The 16,910-nt window shown below is 38.9% G+C and overlaps 1 protein-coding gene across 1 annotated transcript in view; it reads right to left on the bottom strand.

Moving 5' to 3' along the window:
• Positions 1 to 16,701, bottom strand: part of DHX15 (DEAH-box helicase 15) — a 48,621-nt gene extending 31,920 nt beyond the window's left edge. The window contains exons 1-5 of the mRNA XM_068943273.1: positions 16,361 to 16,701; positions 9,662 to 10,010; positions 4,783 to 4,976; positions 3,408 to 3,567; positions 2,785 to 3,003 (exon numbers count right to left, since the gene is read on the bottom strand). Of these exons, the coding sequence (XP_068799374.1) occupies positions 2,785 to 3,003; positions 3,408 to 3,567; positions 4,783 to 4,976; positions 9,662 to 10,010; positions 16,361 to 16,428 (990 nt within the window). The 5' untranslated portion in view covers positions 16,429 to 16,701. The remainder of the gene's footprint in view (positions 1 to 2,784; positions 3,004 to 3,407; positions 3,568 to 4,782; positions 4,977 to 9,661; positions 10,011 to 16,360) is intronic.
• Between the last annotated feature and the right edge of the window lie 209 nt (positions 16,702 to 16,910).

The following is a 16,910-nucleotide window of genomic DNA, read 5'->3' as shown; positions in this document are numbered from 1 at the left end:
GCTTAACCAACCTCACTGTGGGGAAAGAAACCACAGGGCACCTTTAAAATAAAGGCTTGTTTACAAAGCATTCTGCCAAAATTTCAAACATGTTTTGCAACTCTTTTCTGCATCAACTCCAGTTTAACCAATATCCCATTTTAAACCTTGTTGGAACATTGACACCAGAACTTCACAATTATATATTTCAGGATCTTTATTTGCATTCAAAAATAACAGTGCTGATCTCTGCTTCCAGTCTCCAAGTACATCCTGGATTCCACTTTCTATATATATATATATATATGTGTGTGTGTGTGTGTGTGTGTGTGTGTGTGTGTAGAGAGATATATTTTGCTGTATGGAGAAAAGGGTATTGGGATTGGGGAGAACATACTCTGAATTCATAAATGCCTGTGTTACTAAAATACGCAGACAGATCTATGTAGTTCCCTTACCATTGTCTCCTTCAAACAATCCCTGCAAGTGTAAAATCACTAGAGATGAAACTTATTCACAGATTACCGATTTTACTGGATTGTGCAATCTAATAGCAATTTCACAGAACTCCTGCAGAATCTGCAGGCTAGCCAGTCTTGAGACACTTAAAATGTACTTTATCACATGCCTCAAAAGCACATCTACATAATTAATCTACAAAATATGTAATCTCAACAACTGAAAACCAATTTTACAAAATCTATTTTCCAGGAGAAACATGCTGACTGAAATAAAAGTCATACTTTTATTTCTTTATAAACTGAACTCACCATCACATTTTCCAATTCTGCCTATGACTGATGTCAGGCAACCTAACTTACTTTCCCTTCTTGCATATCGCACAACACAAACATTCTTTCCACGTGCTGGAACTTCCCTGACATCAAGTTTTTTTTTTTTCCTTTTAAAAAACAAAAGACCACATGATTTCTCCCTCTTTATAAGGATTATGGGATACAATCTGTGCTTGAAATTTTTATTCCTAATAGACCCTGTTCTTAGCATCCTCTTTTGTTACTAATGTACTGAAAAGCAGTCCATTCAACAGAACCATATACTTCTACTCTTTCAGGACTAGAAAAGAAAATTTATTGAACATTTATTTCTGCACCATTAATAATTTTATCTTCATTCAGTAGCACGCTTATACAATTAAGATTTCTTTGATTTCTGATACACTTAGAACTTTTTTGGTTTGGAGCCTGACAATACAGAACTAACATCTCCAGCTTCCATTATCAGCTTTTTATATGTCTTAATTAATCTGTTCTAATTCCTATCATTTTATTGTCTATGCAAGTTACTTCCAGTTAAGTGGGTAGTGAAGGCAGTAGCTAGAAAGGACCTTCTGGTCTATACCACTGCAATTCTTCCTTGCCCAAAAAAACCCGAACACACACACACACACAACACCTACACACCTTAAAAACAAAAAGAGAAAGTTTACAATTTACACTTGCATACTTTTATCTAAGTATCTTCCTTCTACATAACTCATTCAGCCTCATAGATGCATCTTTCCGATAAGGAAAATCATATCATTCTGAACTCTGTTCACATAGTTTTCCAGAATCCTCAAAAACTGCAGAGCATTTCTGCCTAGAACCAGCCTGGAGGCCAGGGACTAAAAAACAACCACACACCAAGAGCAAGACTCTAGTTACTGCACCCCGTAGCTGTTCCTACAGCAAAACTTTCCAGGACAAAGGAGGGAAAAAGAAAAAAAAAAAAACACAGACACACACACACACACATTCCAGGATGAAGGAGTACTGGCTACAGGTAAAATGATTATGTTGAGCAAGCCTTTTGAGGAAACAGAGATGTGTTTCAACTACCTGCAAGCTTTCACTAGCAGCACCTCTACCATCAGAGCAAACTAGGGAAATACAAAAATCAAGTATTCTTGCTAGTTGAGTCCTCTCTTGCTACTAAAAAGGAGTTTCAAGTTTCACAATACCTATCCTTTTCCTTACCCTTTCTTCCACCTCCATCTACTAACAAGCATGCTTAAGAATTTCAAAGCAAGATATTTGTATTAAGGAAGTCACAGTGTATTTCAAATGAAGGATCTGAGATTTGCAGGAAAAATCTTTTTTTCATGTAGTTTAAGCTTACATTGCTTTCTACAAACTACTTCTACATGCCACTGAGCACACTTCTGAGATAAAACTCCCACTATTTGTGGTACAAAAAAACCCTAACTTAATACTCAAAGCAATTTAAAAAAAAAGACATTTTAATGAAGGCTAGTAGCTGTCTAAATAACAGAACCAAAGTGCTACTCTCAAGTTCTAAAATCCAGGAAGTGCAGGAAGTTCAGGAATCCAGAACTACTCTTTCAAATCAAAAGCTTGAATGCTACCCAGAGCTTCTGAATTTAGTTACTTTCATATACCTCAGGAATTTAGTTACTTTCATATACCTCAGGAATTTAGTTACTTTCATATACCTCAGGAATTTAGTTACTTTCATATACCTCAGGAATTTAGTTACTTTCATATACCTCAGGAATTTAGTTACTTTCATATACCTCAGTACAGACCCGGGATTCTACTCTAGGTTTCCACTTCAGAATATTAAGAGGAGAATTTTCATTTTAGAGAAATCTTGCACAGAATACACATATTAAAGATGCACTTCAGGTAATTAAGTATTCTCTGTATGACAGGGAAAGAACCTCAGGTCATTTCTAAATGACAAACTAAAAAAGTCAACTAAACATTTCAATTTAGGCAAGCATCTGAAAACAATTTTTGAAACAATTTTTTTTTAAACAATTTATGAAAAAAGGAAAAAAAGTACCTCTTGTCCAGTAAGAAAGAGTAAGAGATCTCCTTCCTCCTCTTCACACATGTGAATTTGGATCACTGTTCGAATGGCAGCCTCAAGGTAGTCCCTTTCTGGTTCTGGAGTATAGAATATCTCCACAGGATGGGTACGTCCCGGGATAGTTAGGAGAGGACAGTTATCAAAATAAATCTGAAACTTGCCAGCATCTAAAGTAGCACTCATAACTATAACCTGTAGGTTTGGAGCACAAAAAGACAGTTATTCTAAAGGTTGACAAGGATCTATGAAAGCGTTAGATGATGTAAGCATAACATTTAAGTCTAGCTTCTTACTATTAACTGTGTGACATGAGCATGCTTTTTTCAATAGAAAACCACCTTGTTTTCAAGGTCCAAAAAAATTTAGTCATATATGGAAAGGCTAAGCTAACATGGGCATTCTTTCTAGTATTTCCTTCAATACAAACTGTATTTAGGCCTTCCTAGAGTTATCTTTCCAATACAGACTGTCATTAACAAATCAAAAGCAGTTAATCTACTAGCTAATTTTATAATCAGCTAATAGTAAGCACACAGATGTCCCTATTCAGTATGCTTGTAAACAAGAAGGAGAAGCTCTTGGGCTTCATTACTGACCTTCAAGTCAGCTCTCTGTCTTACAACCTCTTTCAACACTCCCATCAAAATATCAGTAGCCAGTGTTCTCTCATGGGCCTCATCAAGAATTATCACACCATAGCGCTCCAGCAAAGGATCGTTCATTGCCTCACGAAGTAACATACCATCAGTCATATACCTGGATGCACACAAGAACAATTTCAATAAAAATTTCTATTAATGACTGACATGGAAGAGGATTCTACATCAAATTCACTAATCAACTAAATTAGTTCACTAATTAACTGGATTAAGCTAAATCTTTCCTCAACTTTTTTTTGTAAATACCACTAAACTATTTCTGACAGAGTTATAAACCCATTTAAAATTCTCAAATAACAATTACTGCAGGGTATAGATGAAATCAGGTGGGGGGAGGGGTGGGACTTGAAAGAGGGAAGGGGAAACAAGGTTTGCAACATTTACAAGTAGCCTGCAGACTACTACTAGCAGACCTGCAGGTCTACAATTAAAGACAGGGAAATAGAGGTGGAGGGAGGAACTTAACTCTGAAAACCTACAAATACTATGTTCCGCAATTGTTTCTCCCCTCTTCCATTTACAGGTCACCTCTTCTGTTTATTTTTTGATTTTCCTTCTCAACTCATAATTTCTTTTTATTCATTAATTTTATTCCCAGCCTTCAACTACTTGTATGAGCAAAAGAGAAGACATGTTTTGATTGCAAATCACTGTTCTTTGAAACAGACAAGCAAGACTGGTGGAAAAACACCAGGAGGAATCTTTTTCAACAATGAAAGTTAGACACTGACCATTCTGAATGTCATCTGCAAACTACATATTAAGTGGTCCTGGTTCAACCTACAAAGCATAGGAATCTAAAAGAGCTGACAGCTAAACCACCACTAAGATTTCAAACTTTAGATTATGCATCCTAGAGTCAGGCATAGGTCAATTTTTAAACTTATCAGTAGTTCTCCTTACTAAAGTAACCAAACAAGGAAGATGGAGACAAAGGTCATGTGAATGCATAACATGGAGAAAATGAATGCTGAAGTGCTCTATTCTAGTAGCTCCTTGCTCACAAAAATACCTCTTCAGATCACCTTCCTCTTTATGCATCACGTAAAAATGAGACATTCTTCTTACAGAAATCCCTGCATCCCGTGGATATTAATTTTGATTTTCCTCAAGCCCCACGCCAAGTTTCTCTCAAGTCATGCTAGAGTTCCCTTCCCCCTTCTTTACCCAAAGATGGAGAGCGGCTGTCCATAGATTTCACTCTCCTCCCCACTACACCTTTCAAAACTTTGCTTGCACCCATTACTGTCCCATAACGCCCCTCTCCAAAGTTAGCTGCATTATACCTGTAAATAGCAGTTACCATACTTACTTCAAAATAGTTTTTGCACTACTGCAGTCTTCAAATCGAATAGAGTAACCAACCTCCTGGCCCAGCATTACATCCATTTCATCAGCAACTCGCTGTGCCACACTCATTGCAGCTACTCTCCTAGGCTGGGTACATGCTACTCCCCTCTTCGGTCCAGGCAACGAGCGCATGTAATCAACACACCATTGAGGAATCTGTCAAGAATTAAATTCAGTTTTAAATACACTTCTAATGGCTAGATGTAATCTGTAACCTTAAAATTTTATCAGATAAATTTACTATTCCAACTTACTCAGATGACAATTGTTTGTGCTCTTATAATTTGGATATTTTTGCAAACAGCTGAGTTAAATGGATCCAACATCAGTTAATAAAACACATTCACACTAAGCATGTACATAATTTTTCAAGTTATAAAGGGAATACATAGGTTCACGGTACCTTCAAGCACTATCAAATCAATTCTTTATACAGCTATTGACTAGCAGCTGTCATGCTCCAAAAGTATCCAAGAACCTTAGCCAATTTTAGTGTTTCAACTTGTTATAGCAAATAAAATATGCTTTGTGGCTTTAAAAAGCACTGCTCATTAATATATCAGCAAAAAAAAAAGTTCAACAATATAAAAATTATCTTAGCCAGAAATCATGGCAAGCAAAACTAATTAGGAATGCCCATTTGGTTAATTCTTGGCTCTTTGGAAATTCTGTCAACCAGACATGAAAACTTAATGCTCTAGTTCCTATATCAACACTCATTTGTCAATCAGCAATTTTTTGATCCTATCAGAAATTTGGAAATAGTAAAAACCACCCAGAATAAGCAGTCTGATTGATAAGAAGCTCTAAGGCTACTAACAGCTTGATGAGGAAGATGGAATATTCTTAAAGTGTTCTTAGTATGATGTTTTATGAGTAGACACCTTCCAGACACAACTACTTCTAAGACTGGAAATCAAATAAAATCCACTCCTACTTACTAATTGCTTTCCAAGATATTCTTACTTAAAAGCTCACATTCAAAGAGAAAAATGCTACCATTTATACAGTCACACCAATGCAGAATAACAGAAATCTGCATGTATTTGAACTATTTCAGCATAATTTTTCTTGAAAATGTTGTATTTTCACACCACAATTTAAACTCTAAAACATACAAACAGCAACAGCAGACAAGCATAGGCCGTAGAGAAAAAGCCACATTCCCCCCCCCCTTTTTTTTTTAAAAGGGCGGAACATACTTTCATATTAAGTAAGAAAAATAAAAGTAGAGACTATCAAAATATGACAGGAGACTGATAACAGACTTCTGGACAGAAAAGAACTCAAACAGAAGAAAAATCTGTTCACAAAAGTAACAGTTCTCAAACACTGGTAACTTGAGCCTGGATTCCTATCCAGTAACACACACACTTCCCAAATATGCAGCATAGAAAAAATGAAGTTGCTTTACAAGCCACCAGTGAAAACTCAGCTCTAAGCATACTAGCTGAAGCTTCTTCACTTTAAATAGAGCAAGTTCTGATCTGAATGTTAAAATAGCAAATCTGTCAGGCCACTGTAGCATGAAATATAAATAATTTAGAAGTGGCTTTCTAGGTAACAGCAGAACCTACAGCCATGGTGTCAAGTGAAAGAAAAGCCTTTACAGACTCTGAGGGGATAGGCCAGTTTAGATGACCATCACAAAACTTTTCGTGTCCAGCTTTACAAGACACAAACAGTAAGAAAAGGACTGAGCCATATTACATTTTCCCCTTCAGCCACGAACAATTCTGTATAGTCACAAAAGTGATCACATAATCTGTTCCTTGTAAACTAACAAAGTTAACTTGTCACCTTCACAAAAAGGTCACTGTAAAATCTGGCTTTCCTTGAAAAAAAGATTTCAGCAATATAAAAAGCATGAGCATCCTTTAAGAACTTTTTCAATATAGAGACATTTCAAGTTGCAACCAAAACACACACAATGAAGAAGGGACTACACAGTGGTTTGCCATATCAAAGCAAACACACTGAGAGCTGTTAAAGACTATTTAAAGTGAAAGGAAAGACAGGCTTTTAAATAGATGCAGGACAGGACAGGGTGGCATGTTTCCCTTCTGCTTCTTCTAAGAAGGATGTAAGCAAGCCAGTTCAATTTATTAAAAACTTTCCCTGTTTAAAGTTATATAGTAGAATTCTCAGAATTTCCATTAGTTGAAAATAAATTAGACTTTCACCCATAGCAATTATTTTGTAGATACAGACAGCAGAAGGTAAGCCATGCTCAGAAACACCTTGCTTTTAAACTTAACATGCCATGAAAACATGCTGACAAAGTGGCATTCCTCGCATCACATGAAGTAGCGTTTGGTTCTTTATAGTCAAGATGCTTCTCTACTATTCACTCTGTGGCCTACTCCGAAATCATTATACAAGCACCACATATGATCTCACATTTAAAAGGGAATATGTGTTGCATTATAGCAAGCATTTAACCTCTTCTGCAGAAATTCAACACATTCATTCCACCATTACAGTACTGAGCATACTCCGAGAACATCTGAAGAAAAGAGTTGACATACAAACTCAAGCTGAAGTTAAAAAAAAAAAAAAAAAAAAATCAACCCACTGCAAATACTGAAAACTTCAAAAATTAGTGGTTTTGGCTTCATATATATGTCAGCATATTTTCACAGTATAGTTTAATGAAGAGTTCTTTATAAGCCTATGTGGATCAAGACTTTCAGAGAAGCTTATCTCCCTTTGTTCCCACTCTCAAAGACAGGCTTTTCCATATTCGAGTGCTCTACAACATTGCAGGGAAAGACCTCGCACATGTTAATTGGGGAAAGGGACCTTACAGATGGCAGCTAACTCAAAACATTATCTACTACTAGAGTCTCCTTGCCGTGAAAGGAAAGAAAATTATTTAGGAAGGACAGTTTGTTGTAGTTTTCTCTTTCTGTCAACTTTACACCAGACAAAAAAGCAAGCATAAACAGTTCATGAATACAGTATGACCATTAGAAGGCTTCTTAGCCACAGAAGAAATTTTATCTCAGTCTGGTCAATGAAAGTAAGGAGCAAAAAACAAGAACAAAAGCCTAAACAAAACAACTTGTTTTAAGATAGTACATAACCACAAATTACATTCCCACAGGGGCACCCGCAAAGGTTTCAAATGATAGCTGCAGTATCATAAAGAGAATTAGGGGGAAACAAATTTCCAAGACGACCTACGTGCTTTTCGTGGCTTTGATTCCTTTTTAGGATTTAATAGGCCTTAGGCTTCTTATGACATTTCAGAAAGAGGTAAATTACTACAGCAGTTCCAGAAAAGCTGTATGCCTTGGAAACTTAAGACATATTTGAAATTTAAATCACAGGTGTTAAGAACACATATCCTTTATATCACTGAATTCTCAGACCACATGATTAGACAAGTACCAATTTTTTTACATGAATGTTCAGAATATCATTTTTTCAAGTAACTATATCAAACTTATCTGAAGAATTCTGTAAAATCCTGGTCTCAGCTGACACATTAGAAGAGCAATACTGATAATGTAGTGTACCATCTAAATAAAAAACTGGTTCTTGAAATTTGCAGCAACGGCATATTTATTTTGAACATATCAGGTGCAGCTCTTATAGCTGCACTCTTATAGGTGATCATGTACTACCAGGTCCGTCACATTCTCCAGACTTTCAGATTCTGTATTATGACTAAAAATTTATTTCTGTAAGACCTAGAGCAAGTTACCTATAATCTGCTTAAAACCATATAGACTAAAACATACTTCAGTACCTACTTTCTCCTTAGACAAAAGGAATGTATCAGGTTACAGAATAAAGAATTTTTACATCAGTTTTCCACAAATTTTAAACAGAAAATCAAAGTATAAAGTCTTGAGCAAGTCTGTCTCACTATAAATGCACCGCAGTGTGCTCATATCCCAGGTCTTCTCTGTCTCTCCCCCCTCCCCCCCCAATCCTTTTTAAGGGTTAGGAGGTTCTGCAGATCTGTCACAGTCACCACCAGTGACAAGGTGGATTTTGAAAGCCATGAATCTACTATAAATGTGATTTTATCCAGTTCCAAAGGACTTAGAGACAGGATCCAGATAAGCATCTAACTATGCTACGAAGGACATAGCAACCTATAAGAATATTAATGAGGGCAGGTAAGTGCCATAGCATTTTTCTCTTTCATTGTTAAGGGCATCTGCAAATTCTTTTTTTTTTTTTTTTGATGGGCACAGCTCACAGACAGGAGTTGTGTACGCAATTTAATTGTAGTACCAAAAAACTACATGACCTCTGAGAAGTCAACACAGCAGCTGTAAGGCTGTGTCATCACCCCTCAAAAAATCCAATCTTTTCCCTCTCATGTTTGAATAGCACCAAAGCACATTATCCAAGATGGATAACGCCATAATTGTATCTCACATTTCAATTCCCATTAAGTTCATATTGTAGCACTAAGTTTCAAACACTAACAGGTGTGCACTTCCATAACCTTTTTCCAGGTTTCTAGCTACTACCTATGCAAGTAGCTAAATGAACTACAGATGTAAACTGGCAACCATAATCTCAGTTTGTGGATAGTATGCTTTTGTCAAGAGTTAAAGCCTCCATCTTCTGCATCAAAAAGGACAGCCTACCAGAAACAGGAGATCAGAGAACAGAACAGGACTGTGAAAAGGGAAGAGGCTGAAAGATTCTTCTCATCTGCTTTTATACTTATTAAACAAATGAAACATTCCAAACTAGTTTTGCACGAGCCTTGTAAAGTATCCTTGCACAATGAATTTCAAGGAACCAAAAGATTAACACCCCAGTTAGCAACAGTCTCAACCAGTAAAAATTACAGTATCAAGTAGGTAAGCACTCACCTGTGTTGTTTTACCAGACCCAGTCTCTCCAACCAGTACAAATGACTGATGCCTAATCAAAATATCTGTAAATCTTTCTTTATATTCCCAGACAGGGAGTTGTAGCCGTTTCTTCAGTATGTCATAATATCGAGGTGTATGTGGTAGATTTGTGAAAGGGTTAATACTGTGTGGAATCATTGCTGTTTTTATAGGTTGTAGCCCAGCAGCAGCAAAATATGTAGAATTTGATGTAGGTCGCAAATCCTTTTCCTTGTCCCTTTCTCTGTCGCGATCTCTGTCTCTGTCCCGATCCCTATCACGATCTTTAGAACGGTCGTCACGGTCCCTGTCCCGGTCTCGATCTTTCCTAAAGTAAGTTAGGAAATACAGCAGAAAATGAGATACTAGAACATTTAAATGCAGAGTAGGAATCTAACTAAAAAACAGACTTCAAGGTTTATAATATAAAGTGGATATATATCAAATACTTAAACAGCCTTGCAAGCAGCTACAAGAAAGGATAAGCAGAGAACGAATAACATTATATGACACATACTGAATGTCAGCTACACAAAGTAGTTGCACTCATTGTACAGAAGTACTGCCATAGTTCCTCTCAGTATAGGCAAGATTAAAGCAAGCATTCACATGAAAAGAGCATCGTCTTGATCTTGTTCACTTATTATCAAGAATCAGCTACGCATCCTCAACTTCTCAGAGTTCCTCCCATCCCTATTTGCTATTGCTGCAGAAAAATAAAAAAACACAGTAAATACTCTTTTTGCCCACCTAGCAACAGAATTTTGACAACTGCAGGAACTGTAACTCAAGATGATCTACGAGCCCCAAGAGAGAAGTTTGATTCTTACATCCCACAATGAGTTTGTAGTTTTATGTGCTCAAAGTCACCCGTTACACAGTGACTCAATTAATTTTGATTTGCAGGTTGCAGAGTCTGAAACTCAGACTTAAAGCCAGTCACTTCAGTTGTACTGCCTTCTTTGATATCACCTCCTACCACACACTTAGAAGCAACCAGCATTTATGTATTTTTTTTGTTGCCAAGTCTTAAACAGTAGCAGTCACATAGTTACAATTACATGATTTGTAAAACTCTGTTACCTAAACAGCTGTCAGCAAGTTGCACAAAAAAAAAAAACAATGTAAGAAGCTATATAAATACCTCACCTCCTCACCATAGCAGAGAGACACAAACTTAAAAAAACACACATACACAAAAAGTAATTACACTCCAGCAAATCTGAAACTGGAAGTATTTGGCTCATTTTTATCTAAATTAAGAATAAACTGCAAAGCCAAAACGAACCTAGTAAACAAACACGTCAAGGGGAAATAATTCACATTAAACCTCAAGTAATCTTGAAGTTGCCTATTATTGCTACCAGGAACATGAAGTATACTTTCTTCCAAAGCTGAAGTCCAAAAAAGTTCATTGCACTTGCAAGAGAGAAACAGTGTTATTTTCACTATAGTTATCCAGTCCAAATTCAATCTCTAGCCTCAATCTTAGTTGCACTTTGCTTTTGCAATTCCACATACTTGGTTTTGCATGTAATTACACTTTCCCTACTAAACACAGAAACACTCGCAAGAAGTCTCCAGTTTTACCCAAAGAACTGTTGCTACATGCTTTTAATAAAATTCAAAACTTCCCAATACTTCAGCAGTTATATCCCACTAAATAAAAAAACCTCACTAATTTTACACACGTATAAATCAAAAGATTAGTAGTAAGAAACGTCCACTTCTTCACCAGCTCTCAGACACACCTAAAAGCAAGAGTGAAAGCTGCTGAACACCACACTTCTCCACAAGGCTTTTTAAGTGTGAACTTGCAAAGCATGCAATCAGTGAGCTAATATGCGAACACCTACCTATAGGAAAGGTGATGCAGCCAAGAACAATTTATATTATTATTGATTTTATAAATTCTAATTCAAAATGTGCTAGACATCAAGGAGGACTAACATTCTTGTTCTTGTAAAAATGAACGTAATGTAGGCAGACTGTATGGATGTTCTTTCCCAGTATAACCCCATGACTTAACTGAGCTATTCCAGACTGACAGGCACGCAAGCAAGACCAAAAACCAAGCTCAGTTTGACATACTATGGCTTCAGGGGCTGTCATAATTAATAGCTATTATTTTGTTTCATATTTCTAAAAACACTTCTTTTAACATAGACCCAGCTGAGAAGAAAGGAGGGTAACAAAATGCACTGCTGATTGTCACTGTCCTAGTTCACTTTTCATAGACTTTCCTAAGTCTTTGGGACACTGAACTACCTAAAAAAATTAAAAATAATAATTTTAAAAAGGCTCGTTTGCATCTTTTGCTTGAGTCAAACTCCATAGCCTCAGCATAGTTCTAACACTGTCAAATACTGTAAAAGCTAGAAATCTCTGTTTACATTAAAATGGCAGCCAAGTATTGCAGAACCTGGTAGGGTCTTATACTCTGCTAGAGGTAAGTTACCCCTGTTACAAACTGAAGAAACTAATTGCCATAATACTACAGTTCAGGGTGGAAGAGTCTAACGATAACAGACAAACGGATCAAGTTTTAGATTTTTTAAGTTAATCAGCTATTAATAATCAGCATTTTTAAATATCAGAAGATATTGACATAAAAAAGTGTGACAAGACAGTAACAGCATAATAAGAAAAGGAAATAAAGGTTATAAAAAGCAATTTAAGTACAGTAAAACCAGGACAAAATACAATAACAGTACTGATAACAGTACATACTTCACTGACAGAAAGGTAGAAAGAGAACAAGACATAACAATGGTTTTTACACCATGACTAGACACCAATGAAGTTAGCAACAAAATTCCTTCAGAAGCAGACTATTCACTAACTAGGTAAACAATTCTATGTCAGAAACTTCTACAGAGCAGATGAGTTTATCTTCACATATGTTTCAAAATGCATAAGCCAGCACCAGTAACAAAACAAAAAGACCCATCCTCTGTTGCCAACTTTATCCTTGTGTTCACAGCAGCACTTCAGTGGCCCTGTAGAAAACAAGCCCTTCCTAGTCCATCTCCACTAAAACTAATTCTAATATAGATCAGTTCTCTAATCTAATCTCCCACAAGCTTACAGCATGAAAAGAGAGGGGGCAGCCCTGTCGTCTTTTGTGATGGCAGTGACTTGTGTGGGTTTAAAGTATAGATATTATCTCAAGAACACTGAGCTGCAGTAAATAAACTACAAATATGATCCAGAATTGAAAGTCTTGTTAATCCTCCATTTCTGTTACTTCATTTAACTTACAGCTGCCCAATCCCGCATTTAAGAAAACAAACTTATCAAGTTTTATTTACATCTCAGAAGGCAAAAACTCTAATTAGAGGTTAACCAAGGGAGTTGTTTTTTCTTTATTGTTTCAAAAAGGTTTAAGAAAGATAGAAATGTGGCAACTACATGTCAGCACAGAAAAACATGACATACAACATGCCCTCAAATTTACTCTCTAACATTCATTGGTCATTTATTGGTTTGTTCTACAGCAGCACTTTTTATCCTAAAAGGGCTTCCCAATCTCCTCTTGGTATTACTAAAACTTGGCAGACACATCCAGACTTCTGGGATCAACCATGGAAAAGGGGAATGATGTTCTGTTCCAAAAAGATGCTGCCTGCTTCCTCATCACTGACAAGTTCGAAGTAAGTGAAAGAGTGCTTCCAGATGAGCATTTTAATGACTAAAGTACAAAACTGAATTCTAGCTCATATCTTTTGAGGAGTGATCACTCAGACTTTGGTGAGATATATACTGGACATGTTAAGGTGTCATATGAACTTACTGAACCTCCTGTAAAATGCAACTTGATAATTCTTCATTTAAGAACGGTCACGTTTAACTTACTCTTCATCATCTTAGAGAAGCCTGATTTTGATTTAATCTAATTCATCTTGCTCACAAACTCCAATTCCATAACCAATTTTTTTTGTAAGCAGTCTCACCTATCAGCTTTCACATATTTAATACATACATATACATACAGATACAAAAGAAACATAACAGTCACTAAGTCATAAGATGAAAAGCACTTAAACCAAAAAGAGAAACACAGGACATAAGGTGAAACCACAAATCACTGTTAAATAGCCTAAACATTTCTAATAGAACATTACTATTATTCTTTCATTACTAAAAAGACACTTGCAAAAGTCTGCAGTTCATCCAAAAAAAAAAAAAAAACAGAGTTAAAAGAGAAATTCTGTTCTGTATGTATGAAAACAGAAGGTATAGTAAGTCAGAGTGATACATCCCACTCACACAAGCACTCTGATATTATGCAGCTACTGAAGTAGCTTAGAAAAAAATTAGCAGATTTAGACACTAACATACTTTACATAGCAACATTGTAACCAGAGACTTCCCATACAATTCACATATTTCAAGAAGTTTTTTTTGTTCAACAGTGATACATAAAGGCTGAAAGAAAATAGATATTGCGCCCATACTCAAGAAGTTTACATGGGCGACTACAAGCCTATTGGCCTGACAGCACTCCCATGCAAAAGTGCACATATTAGTACGTGACCTCAATTAAAAAGGAGGTAAAAAAATACAGGGTATCTTGATACAATATTTAGATTACAGTTAGATAGTCAGTAAGGTACAATCACTATTTCTGTATTAGCTCCCTGAATACATGCCACTTCAAATTTAGCTTAATCCAGTTCTAAAATCAACTACATTGCATAAAGGTGCTCTCTGCACAGAAGATATGTAAATACATGCTATTAACAAGAAACTCTCTGCATATCCCTTAGCCCTCTATAACCTGTAAAACTTAACAACCCTATGGATAAATCAGGACAATGTAAGATTAGTATGGCATGTGTTAGATGAATTAAGATCTCAAGTAATAATCATACTCAATAATTCTGCTTATAGCAACTGGTTCTTGGTCTCATGCCATTTAATGCTTTTGTTGGCAAAAGGAGCACAAAACCAGAGCTTATATAGGGTTTTTTTTTTTTTTAAAGGTGTAATAAAGATCAAACACTTGTGGTAAAAAAGTTATACCACTGCTGGGAACCAATTATAGCATATACCAAATGGGAAGACTATGGCTTCAGAGTGATAGTGATACTCAATAAAAATAGTACCAAAAATAAAACAAAAAACAAAAAACCAAAACCCACAACCCTACAACATACAAACTAGGAAACACTAATAACGATCATCTACACAACAATATCAATTGTACTAGGTTCAAATTATGCCAAGTTTTGGCGTCACCATTTCAAGATGTTACAAAAATCTGTATATACAAAAAAACTGTATATGTATGACTCTCTGCATGCACAAAGAGCTATACTAGCTTTTGAAAAATCAGGGGAACACACCTTGAGGTAAGCTGCTCAATCCATTTCATTAAAAAAAAAATAGATTATGGTGATCCTACATACATAAACAGATGTTCAATAAAAACAATCACTTCACTTTAGCTGATGAAAATATATCAAACTCTAGTAGCTAAAAATTCAAGCTACTCAAGTTCACACTTAAAGAAAATGCAAGTTCTATTTCAACAGCAAAGACAGTTTATCAATGAACACTAACTGCTGTGGCTGATTTTTAACAATCACCAGTTTTGTAAACAATGTAAGGCATTTATTTTTCTAGGATAAATGTCATAGCCCAAAACAATGATGCTGGACTTTAGGAAAGAATTAATTCAGGAAAGTCTTCTGGGCACCACCAAAAGAACAGACAGATAAAACAGAATACTTTTTTCTGGCCCTTTACATTCCAGAAGTCTGTTTTAAGAGTCCCCCACAGAAGTGGGGCAAAAGGAGATTCAGTGGAGGCACTGAAACCACTGTGTACGAAAGGACAGCACGAGCCCACTGTTCGAGTTCCTGCAGTTTAGGGGAGGGAGTTATAACTTCCTTTCCCTCCTCCCCAAAAAACCCACCCCACACCGACTTTTAGTTTAAATCTGCCATTCACCTGTTGGTTACTGAGTTAAAGCTGTTAACAAAGGAATAATGTTTCTGCCAGCTTAGGTACTAGTTACACAGGCTGAACAAGCCTCACGCTGACCTCTAGGACCAGACTGGCCAGACCCCTCAAGCCACAGACGGGAGGATACAAACAAACAGGGGCAGAGGGAGGGAAAGAGGGTGAGACATACGAAAAAAAAAAAAACAGAGAAACAGAGAAAGGAGGAGAGATGAAAGAGGCGCACACAAAGCCGGGCGCTGGGGAGCGGGCCGAGCAGCGCGCCGCCCCCGGCTCCGCCGCGACGCGAGCCCAACCCAGCTCGCCCAAGCGGCTAGGCCTGCGGCTTCCTCTCTTTCCCCCTCCCAGCACCGCCGCACGAGGCCCTCCCCGCCCGCTCCCTGCCATCACCCTGCCGCCATCCGCCCCCCCGTCCCGCCGAGGGGCCCGGTCCCGCCAGAAAGGCCGACCCTGGGCCTAGGGCCAGAGCTCAGAGGGAGCCGCCGAGGCTCCCGGGCCTGCCCAGACGAGGCGGCGGCGCGGGGGGTCCGCCATGCGGCCTCCGCTGCCTCAACCCCTCCTTCCACCTCCCACCGCGGCCGCCCCGCGACCCGAGGCGGCCCAGCCCCGCGGGGAACGGCCAGAGCCGAGGACGGGCAGACGATTACGCGGGAGCCGCCGTAATCTCCCACCCGCCGCAGGCCGCGCGGCCCGGGCCTCGCCGTCCCTCACCCGTCGGCGGCGCGTTTCTTGCTGGAGGTGTAGTCGTCTCCCAGGTCTAGGCGGTGGCGCTTGGACATGGCGGCGGCGGCCGGCCGGAGGAACGGGCGGGCGGGCGGCCGCGCGATGCGGCGGGAGGGCGGCCGGGGCTGGGTGCGGCGGGGCGCTCTCCGCTCCTCGAGCAGCAGCAGCGGCGGCGCCGCGAGGCCAGGCACACCAACTAAAATGGCGGCCGGAAGGAAGCGCCGGGGCTGCGCGAGACACTGGCGCGAGCCGCCGCGCGCCCGCGGAAAGGGAGAGGGCGGGGCGGGCGCGGGCGCGCGCGCGGCGGGTCCGCCTGCAACGGCCGCCCCGGCCCCACCCCCGCCCCCGGCCGCGGCGCTCTAACGGCTGCCGCGGGGCAACGGCCGCGGCTCGGCGCTGCGAGCGGCGTCCGGCCTCCCCGCTGCCGGTGAAACGGCGGAGAGCGTTGCCTGGGCGGCCCAGGCGCCTTCCCTAGCTCATCAGAGCGGCTCCAGCGCCCTGTTAGGGTCCGGCAGCCCGGGTGCTGCTGCTGATGCCC

This window comes from Struthio camelus, chromosome 4, assembly GCF_040807025.1.
Source record: "Struthio camelus isolate bStrCam1 chromosome 4, bStrCam1.hap1, whole genome shotgun sequence".
NCBI lineage: Eukaryota > Metazoa > Chordata > Aves > Struthioniformes > Struthionidae > Struthio > Struthio camelus.
Note: the sequence above shows the minus strand (reverse complement) of the source record. Positions and strands in the feature narration are given on the sequence as shown.